Source organism: Eulemur rufifrons, chromosome 19 (assembly GCF_041146395.1).
Source record: "Eulemur rufifrons isolate Redbay chromosome 19, OSU_ERuf_1, whole genome shotgun sequence".
In the NCBI taxonomy this organism is placed as follows: Eukaryota; Metazoa; Chordata; class Mammalia; order Primates; family Lemuridae; genus Eulemur; species Eulemur rufifrons.
The window spans coordinates 24362292-24372413 of record NC_091001.1 but is presented as its reverse complement, the minus strand read 5'-3'; the positions used below and the strand labels follow the sequence as shown (position 1 = coordinate 24372413).

The 10122-nt window shown below is 46.7% G+C and overlaps 1 protein-coding gene across 4 annotated transcripts in view; it reads left to right on the top strand.

The window, feature by feature from the left end:
• The first annotated feature begins 4282 nt into the window (after positions 1-4282).
• The window catches only part of SLIT2 (slit guidance ligand 2), a 345922-nt gene continuing 340082 nt past the window's right edge, over positions 4283-10122 (top strand). For 3 of the 4 annotated variants that reach the window (XM_069493906.1, XM_069493904.1, XM_069493905.1), the window contains exons 1-2: positions 4283-6402; positions 9114-9185. In XM_069493906.1, coding sequence (XP_069350007.1) covers positions 6224-6402; positions 9114-9185 — 251 coding nt within the window. In that variant the 5' untranslated portion in view covers positions 4283-6223. The remainder of the gene's footprint in view (positions 6403-9113; positions 9186-10122) is intronic. The other variant, XM_069493903.1, reaches the window with a different exon arrangement.

The window sequence follows — 10122 nt, the reverse complement described above, 5'->3', positions numbered from 1 at the left end:
AACATTGTATAAATGAGGAAACTAAGGCAAGAAGATCTAAGTGTATATCCAAAGCTGCCCAAGCACTCCCACTTATAAGTGGATCCAGGTTTAGAACTTTTCATGTTAATTTCACTACACAACCCACAGACTAATATTGTGGCAGTAGAAACCCAACTTCACCCTTTCAAAAGAGTAGTTTATATTGTGGGATCTATATATCATGAAATTAATTATATCCATCTCCACTGATCTTTTCATGAAATAATATAGGCCTGGGCAGGGATTGATTGTTGTAAACTGACTTTTTCTTCTCCTCTTAAAATGCAGCCCTCAGCCAAGCCTTTCCCAGGGTTCAGTACAAGAAACTACTCGACCACAGTAACAGTTAATGAAAATATATAATCTATTCTCAGAGTACAAATGAAATATTTTAGAAATTTTCACCCATGAATAGTAATACAGACAATTAAATAATAACATCACCCTTTATTTAATAAGCACCTAACTCTGTGGCAGGCCCTGTGCTGTTAGATTGACCGGTATCATCTTAACCTTCACAATAATCATGAAAAGTAGGGATCATCATTCCTACACATAGGCAGCATTAAACTGGAAAAAAAAAACATAAATATAATAAATTTTTAAATGGTTGAGATGTGATAATTAGAAAGCCCTTTCCACTTTTGAAGGCCATTTCCTTGGGAAATGAAACTAACGTCTTGTTGCCTCTGTGGGGTTGTACATGAAAATATTTTGGTGCCCCCTAGAGGTTAGCAGGAATGCTCAATTGTCAAACCCCAGGAGCGAAAATCTGAAGCCAATTTAACAGATGCTATCTATCACTCTTGGCTGCTTCGTTTTCCATGCTTAGGTGGCTCAGATACGATCATACAGTGGCTCTAGAGCAGTGGATCCCAAACTTTAGTGAGCATCAAAACCACTTAGAAGGCTTGTTAGAGCACAGACTTCTGGCCTCTACCCTCAGAATTTCTGATTCTGTGGCAGTCTGAGAAGTTGCATTTCCAGCTACACTCCCTGATGATTCTGATGCTGCTGATTTAGGGACTACACTCTGAAAACCACTGACCTAGAGAATCATCTCAAAGTTAAAGCTATCTCCAGTAGCAGGATGGCCTTCAGTATCCTTGGAGTGCCAGTGGAGTGCTCTAGCTCTTTACTGCTTCCTTTAGATAATTATAAACAGTGTGTGTGTGAAGACATGAACATCTCTCATAAGAGGGTAATAGTTTCTGAGGAACTATAGATTCCTTGGTCCCCAAGAGTTCCAGAAGGTCTACAGACACAGCTGAGTGAAGGAGAACCAATTGAGGTTTGAACTCAGAGAACTGAGGTTCTGGTTGCAGCTCTGCCATTTAATCAGCTGTGACCTTGCTGAAGAATGACATCCTCTGCTGCACAGAGTCAAATAGCAACCATCCCTGTGGTTTTGACTCTAGCAAATAGCTTGGCACTTAGTAGGCATGAAACAAATTTTAGCTAAATCTTAGTATCTGTGACATTAGGGTTCCAAATCTACATTTCCAAAACAAAGCTGCTGTGAGAAAAATTAGATAATTAAAACGAACATATTTTGCAACAATAAAAAAATAGACAGTAGCCTGAATGCTGTTAAGCCCAAGGAATTATTCTGTAAGTTTCATGAATTTGATCAAAGCTATTACTGTTTACCTACCTTTGTTTTAAAAAAGAGAGCTATATTTAAAAAAATATAGCTATATTTTTTCCTCATATTTACTTCTTTTTCATCAATTTTCTTTTCTTCCTCCCTTTTCCCATATATCCCAACTTCACAATCTTTTTTGTCCAAAAGTGCAAATTAGGAGAATTTTTTTTTTTTACTGTATGGGTTATTAAGTGTCCAAATTGTTTGTAAATTATTCTAGCAACTGGATTTCTTTGCAAGATAATAGGAGACTTGAATGTCGACTATAGTGGATTCCACTTCTGCTTAATCCAGGTCAGGATTTATGGAGACCTCATGTGGTGACAAGAGGCACCACAGAAGGCTTTCTTGAGTCTGGATGGAACAGGCAAAGAGAAACTCAGAACTCATATGGGAGCAAAATAATCCAGAAAAAAAATAAGACCTACAAGTTAATGTTACCGAAACATGCAAAGCCTCCACCAAACATCCTGCAATAATAGTGAAGGAATAATATAATGTTTTTAAGAACAAGAAACCTGATTACTCATGTGTAAATTTCCCTTTATTAACTGAAAAGTTGATGACACAAAAAATGTGGTATGCTTCTCAGGAATTAGTTACAGTCTTCCTTCTTTTTCTTAATGAAATTCATTGGACATATCTTCTTATTTAAATTTGCATCAAATTTAAAAAGATGTTTCTGTAGGCATGTTGCTATGAAAGTTATTTTAGCTCCCTCTTGGCTTTACACAGAATATAAAGTAAGCCAGAGAAAATCTAACTTGAACTCGTGTCTATGAATTTCACTTATGCAACAATATCAATAATATTATCTATGAGTATTTGGCATGCAGGACATATTCTTGCAATTAAAATACAGAACAATGATTCCATGTGATGTATAAAGTTGAACAAAAATACATCTTGTTGACAAGGTATTAAAGTTGTGAGATTAAATGAATTAGAATAGCAATAAATCTATTTTAACCACTTAATTACTGGTACAGACTAAAGAAAATTCACTGGGGGAAAGAATCCTTCCTCAATGACAGGTACTTGTTTATCTCATGTTCTTTACAAGAAAATGCGATTTGGCTTCTTCTTTCTTCTCCTTCTTAAGGAAGTTACATAACAGACCTTTAGGTTAAAATCTAGACGGACAAATGAGTTAATAAATGTCAAATGCTTTGAAGTCTTTAAAAGAATAGCGCAACATAAATCTACGGTATTAAAATGAGTAATCCTGTGAGTTCCAATTCACTTCTCTGATACTACCCTGTCTTTGGAAATGTCCTAAAAAGTGCTTTAAGTTTTCCAAGGCACACAAAATACAGTAGCCATCATGAAAGGACATTTTAGAAAAAATGTAACTGGGAAAAATGTTAATGATGATATTGGAGAGTATGTTCTTGAGTTAAAGAAATCTGTTAATCATCATGGCACCTATTTTGTGCCAGGCATATTGTTAGATGCTGGAAACATAAAAATGAATTGGATAGGTCCTCTTGCTTTCAAGGAAGCTGCAGATAATTATACAAATAATTACCACACTGTAAGGCTAGCATTAGGCTAGGGGCCTGCACAAATTCCCAGGAAGGCTTTTTAAAGGTGGAATGGGAGGAGGAGGTGACGAGTTTTAAATTCAAGGAGAAGAGTTGACTCATTTAGATGTTATTTCAAACCTATAGTGACATTGATTTTGCTGGGGGAGTGGGAGAGTGGTAGCTGTTGCCAGACACACATCACACTAAAGAGACAAGAAGAAACAAGGAAATTCTCTTTCAAAACATAGTGGGGAAAAAATATCTAGAACTGCCCTGAAATAAAGAAAACGTTCTGGTATAATGTTCGTTGCTAGGGATTTATTTTTTCCCTCCTTTTCCCCCATAAGAGAGTAAAATCGCACAGACCCATTCAAGCCCTTAGAGTTTGGTAAGCATATTGTATATTCAGTCCTCAACTGGGCAAAGTGTTGTTGAGTGTGTGACTGTAGAGAAAGGGTTAAACGGAAGGCGGTGGCTTGGAGATGGGAAGGCAAGCAAAAAGATTGAAAAATGCTGTTTTCCAACTTGCAAAAACTCTGAACTTTTCAGCTCCCAAAAATACACATGTGTGTGTCTGTGAGCGCAGGCAGATCTATTTCGGTAGAAATTTTTTTTTTTTTTAATTTAAATCACAATCTCTCTATCTCCGTCTCTCTCTCTCTTTTGCTGCGTCGCAAACACTGAGCAGCCCCCTTAGGATCGCAAAAGCTGCAGCAGAGGCACTGGCAGCGCTATTTATTTATGAACCTCGTTCAAAGCCGCCTTCTCCCCATTCTGCCCTGCAAGCGACCATCTCTGAGCCCGGGACACCTCTGGGGCCAAGGATTTAGAGGCAGGGTCTCGAAAGCCCCCTTCCTCTGGCAAACTTTGCTCGGGCGTGGGAGCGAGGGCGCGAGCCGGGGCGCACGGGAACGCGCGCCACCGCCGCCAGCCGCCGCCTCCGCCCGGCGCAGGCAGCCCCGGCCTCACCTCTTCCCGGCGAGGTGCGGGCTCCCAGCGCGCAGCCAGTGGGCGGGGTCGGGCTCGCGGGGCGGGGCCGAGGGGTGGGGGCTCCGGCGGCTATATAAGGCCCGCGCCTGCTTAACTTCGGACTTGGGGTTATTTATTTAGGAAGCGCCCGGACGGCTGAGATTGGCGGCGGCAGTGGCTGCCGCAGACTGTGGTTTAAAAAAAAAAAAAAAAAAGGCGGCGGCATTGGAGGCAGCGGCAGCAGCGGCAGCGAGTGATGGGAGCGCCAAGGCTCCCGGGCGCAGGCCGGAGCTGCCGCGCTTTCCCGGCTCGGCGGGAGTGCTGAGGAGAAAGGGGAGCGTCCCGGGGCCCGCAACTGGCTCCAGAGGCGCGGGCCGGGTTTTTGTTTGGCTGCGCTCAGCGCCAGGCAGCGGGAGAGAACAACTCCAGTTACAACAACAACCCACCTTCCCTTCAGCCAAACGAGACTTAGACTGCTGCGTCCGTCCTATTGTTTAGACACTTGCCAGGGACTCCGGAGTCGACGGAGCCGCCGAGTCCCCGCTCTGTGTCGCCGTCTTCCCTCTCCCCCACTTCCCTCCCCGGAGCAAGCAGGAGGCACCGAAAGCAGCCCGGAGAGGGGAAGGGGGCTGGACGGAGACGGACTGCCCGGGACTGCGGCCGCCGAGTCAGGTGCAGCGCCAGGAGCCGGGCGGCGTCGCGACGTCGGCTGGCGGACTCCCACTGTGGCCGTGGGGGACGGCATTCAAAGCCTGGGAAAAGTTCCTGCACTTTGAGAAGGAGGACCCACTTGTGGGAGGCTGCCAAGGGGAGGCTGAGAGGCTGCGCCCGCCAGGAGCAGGCTCTTATTTCTTCCACCTTTGCCATCAGGTGTCTGCTGCGGAGCTGCGGCGTATCCGGGAGACGAGAGGAACTGATACACGCGCGCACACACGACTGCCTTTCAGCTGCCGCCTGGGCTGTGACCGGAGTAACGGATCTCACCCGCCCGCCTGCCACCTAACCATTCTCCAGGACGCCCCAGCAGGACCTGGGTCGCGGACACCTCCACCTTGGCCTTTGCCTTTCCACTCCTCCGGCCTGCCTGCCCCAGCCGGTCCCACTCAGTCATCGCAGGAGCTTTCGTCCTCAACTTGCCCTCTTGGATTTTCTCTGCTGGGGTGCTGACTAGTGGATATTCCTGCTGGGCTGCGGCGGTCCGACTGCCCTTTTGTCTTTACTGCGTGACCTCGGGGCAGGCCCTGGTGCAGAGCGTCGCCAAGGACGCCAAGCAGGAGGCGGGATCGCCTAGACATCCTTCAGCGACGTGCATGTGTGTTTGCAAACCATCCTCCGCTGTCGGGAGATCCCGAGGACCGGTATCCGCTGCGGTGGAGCCGCGGGCAGGAGAGAGGCAGCTAGAGTGAGCGGAGCCCGCGGGCCCGCAGCGCCGCCCCTTGCCCCCCGGGCTGCGCGTCCGCCCTGTGCGCCCCCGCGCGCCATGCCCAGTCGCCTGGCGCGCTCTGCTCCGCGCCCGCGGCGCTCCTGCGCCTTCTAGCTTCGGAGAGTCCACTTTGATTGGAGCCACCATCCCTATTGAGCTCCCTTCTTCTGCGTCGTACCCTCCCCACTGGAATCGGATTTGCAGAGGGGTGCGTGGGCTCAGAAAACATCCCCTCCGCCCGCACAACTGGTCCCTGCACATTCGCGATCGTTGGGAACCCCAGCTCTTTTACCGCCAAGTTGATCCTTGTGAGACAGAAGACACATTATCTCCTCCCCACTGCTCTGGGGGTCTCCTTGCAGCCTTGACCAGGCCGATTGATCTTCAGGACCTAAAGTTGCCCAAGGAGCTCCTGCCTTGCTAGAGGAGGGTGGAGAGGGAGGTGGGAGGCGTGTGCCTGTGTGGGCTTCAGTGCCTTGAATATTGTTAGTTTCCTATTATTTCGTGTACATTTCCCCTGGCACTCTGGGCTGCTAGCACCGCGCTGGGTACTGGGCCTCAGACACTGCGCGGTTTCCTCGGAGCAACGAGCTAAAGAAAAACCCCCGGCGCCGGCGAGGGAGGAGGCGGCGGGGGAAGATGCGCGGCGTTGGCTGGCAGACGCTTTCCCTGTCGCTGGGGTTAGTGCTGGCGATCCTGACCAAGGTGGCGCCGCAGGCGTGCCCGGCGCAGTGCTCCTGCTCGGGCAGCACAGTGGACTGTCACGGACTGGCGCTGCGCAGCGTGCCCAGGAATATCCCCCGCAACACCGAGAGACTGTGAGTATGCGCTCTTGGCCCTCCCCTCCCCCTCCGGGTCTCACGTCCCTGCCTGCAGACTCGGGTCTAGGTGTAGGGTCCTGTCCTGTGTCTGGGACAGCCCTCACTAGCGCTTTTGCACGCGCATCCTGGGGTTGGGCTCTCCGGGAGGGCACTGCCCAGGGAAGGGCCACTGTCCAAAGAGGGGCGGGTCCGCTGGCAGCTTCGCTTGGTCCCTTTTACCCGCTCTTGTCCCACCACTCGCAACCCCCTTGCGGGCGAGTTAGCTCTCTCAGCCTGGAGGGCTAGCGGGGAGATGGGAGACAAGTACTTGCAGATACCTGGGGCAAGTGAGACGCGACTTTGTTCAGTAGACTTCGTAAACGGAATCACCTTGCGGTTGCCAACACTCGCAGGTCGGTTTCAAAGCGAAGTCCCCACTCTTGTCGCGGGCTGGCGCTGAGGGGCCGGCTGGGTGACTCAAAAGAAACTTCCACTCGCTGGCTTTGTGTCACTCTCCTGGGGACGAAGAGAAGGGAGAAAGGGTCGTGGGGTGCCTAAGGGTGCTTCTCACAGACCACGGATACAAGGGGCCCCAGGACCACGACAGCTCGCACAGTAGCCGCGGACAGACCCCGCGAGTCTTTCCCCCGCCCCCCGCTTCTCCTGGGAGGAGGCGGCGGCGTCAGGCCTTAAGGGACTGGTCTGAGCAGGGATTGCGGCGGAGGACCTCGTCCCATCGCCTAAGGGAAGTTGGTGCTGGTTCTCCAACGGGAACCGGCCGAACCGGGACTGACTGCTTTGGCAACCCCGCGACCATCCGCTGCCCGCTGTGGCCCTTTCTGCTGAGCCCCTGTGCCCCCCATCCACCTTTCTGGCAGTTTCTGCGTCCCTTCACGTGGCAGCAGCTCCCCTGCCTTCTCCTCTTCGCGCTCTGCTGCCCGCAGACATCCCCGCCTCCCTGTCTCTGTGAGTCTCTAATGAAGAAGTAAACGCAGAGCCAGTGCTGACGGCCCACGCGCTCCTGGTGGGGCGCTTCCCGAGTTCAGGGAAGTGGAGCATGGAAGCCATTCTCTTTGTCAACGCCAAGGCCGCAGCCCTGCGCCCGCCGGAACGCCTTGGGCGCGCTCCGCTCTCGCGGTTGCGCGTGGGCCGGGTAGGGGTGGCTGGCGCGGGGCGAGCGCGCCTGCACTCGGGTCCCGCGGCCTCTTTGACCCCTAAGGTGTGAGGGTTGCGGGCCGCAGAAGGGACGCGCCGTGACCCGCACCTCTCTACCCACGCGGCTCCCTTCATCTGGAGTTGCCCTTCTCCTTATCCAGTCCGTTTCTCTTGCCCCCAGTTTAAAGGCCCAAGTTGAGCCCCTTTCTTCCTTTGCAAAAGCTCCCTACGTCCAGCCTCACTGGGTCGCCCCCCACTCTTTCCTCTCCCTCCTTCCCAGGCTCAGTGCGACGCTACATGGGGGCCCTACTAGGCGTGTCTTGTCAAGATGTGATCCACATCTTGTCTAGGGTGAGGGGGTAGGGATTCGTGTTATGTCAAATAGCCGGTAGAAGATCTCAACAATGTTAGGAACAACTTAATGGTACTTTGCTTCGCGTGGAGAAGTGGCGTTGGGAGAAAGGAAGAGAAGCAATGCAGAATTCTGTTTTAGCACTTGTCATTTCATGCTATTCAGAAGAGTTTAAAGTTTAAGCACTAATATGTCTTACTCAACAAAAAGGGAGTGCGCTGTTGAGGGGCAGTAGCCATTGAATTTCAGGCCTTTGGGAAAAAAAATACCTATGAGAGATCAACAAAGACTTCTTAGAAAATAGTTTACTCGTTTCTGGGCTTATAAAATTCTATCCTTGACAAAAATAAACACTTTAAATGCAGATTTTTAAAGTCTAAGATGAGAGAGAACTTACTTCCATAAAGAACATGCAAACCGCAGCAAAGCCTGGTTTTACTTGAAATGATTGGAAACAGGTCAAATTTAGATCTTGACCTGAAATGCCAGAAAAGGGGAGTGTGACTCACGAAGGGAAAGTGGTGCTGAAATCTGGGCAAAAATGTCAGGGCCTGAATACTATTTCCATTCTTGCCCCGGCTAGTAGTTTTCTCTTTACAGTCACAGCGGGGTTCCCTGAGCTGCAAATGAAGAGTTTAGTTTTTACACAAACATAGAATTGTTGGAAGGTAAATGCCTATAAATGTAAGTCTTTGATGTGCAGTTCTTTTGATGGCACTAACTTTTTTTCTTTGCCTTAGGAAGTTGAGCCTTTATGCTACCTAGAGTTTTGAATTTTTAAAATTTCTTCATAAATAGTATGAGAAAATTGTGCATTTATCTTCCTGAAGGGAACTTTCTGAGGGTGTGCCTAACAATAATAGTAAAATAGCAGAATACTTGTGAAATTAATATTCCCATCCTTATATAAACAAAAATCAAAAGCACTCCCATACACAACACTCAACAACAAAAAAAATCACACAACACGAGAGAACTTTTTGTCATAGCATAACTACTTCATTTTCTTGTCCTATGCCAGCAAAAATGAACTTTGTAAACGTGTTGAGTCATTTTTAAAATATTCTTTTAATGGTTGTCTCCTTGTCTCACCATTTACTTTGTGAACAAGTAATTGAATTAATTTTTAGTCTTAAAGTTCTAACTTACTTTGAATTTTATTTTGTTTAACCAGATATTGATAGAAATAAAATAGAACTTTGATTTTCTGTTTTTCTCTTAGGGATTTGAATGGAAATAACATCACACGGATTACGAAGACAGATTTTGCTGGTCTCAGACACCTAAGAGTTCTGTAAGTGTGTCCTCCCTCTATACTTTGGAGATTTTTTGTTTTTGTTTTTAAGGTTGCATATTTTGAATTGTTACCGGTCTCAGTTTTTACAACTTCTCTGATGACAGGAACATAAAAACTTTGAAAGGTTATAGTTTCTTTTGTGTTTATCATTGTACTACAACTTTTAATAAACATTTGGGCTTTTAAGATTGGATGCATGCCATAGAAACAATATTCTAGAAATGACCTCAAAATTTTGTTATAGCATACCCTAAGTGCCTTATGCACATAAAAATATAGAATAATTGCTTTCACAATATGAATAAGTAATGTGAGACATTTGATACTTTTTAGCATTTGAGATTAGCTAAAAATATGTAAGTGGATCTGCATTTTATTATTACTGAGATAACAATGTTCCGACATTTTTAGCAAAGAACAATTAGATATAACTTCAAACATTAAAATCAAGCAATTGAGCTTTTCAACATAGTTTTTGGTGGAGAAATGTTTATTTATAAAAATGCATTTGTTATATTTTAAGCTTTTCATATTTTATATCTTTGTAGCTTTTATAAAATTTCTGCAGTATGATTACTTCTTTAATTAATGAGTTAAATTAACTGTGAGTAAACCAACACTTGAGAATCAATGTAATGTAAAATTGTTTTTACCCACAGGATTGTAAATATTGACATCTCAATAGCCGTATAGTTTTGACCACTGTGCATTTAGTGTTCATCTTTTAAGAGACACATTTTGGCCCTTAGGAATTCTTCCAATTGCTGATGTATATTCATGTCAGAACTGAAGTATGTGTATGATAAATTACGGTACATTGATTCTTTAGTTAAGTTGAAAGTTGGTGTACTAAAAAACAGCTATAAAAGCTGCAGTGTTATGGGTTGCTGCTCAGATATGCTATAGTTTAAGGGTCAGAATTTTGACTAGTAAA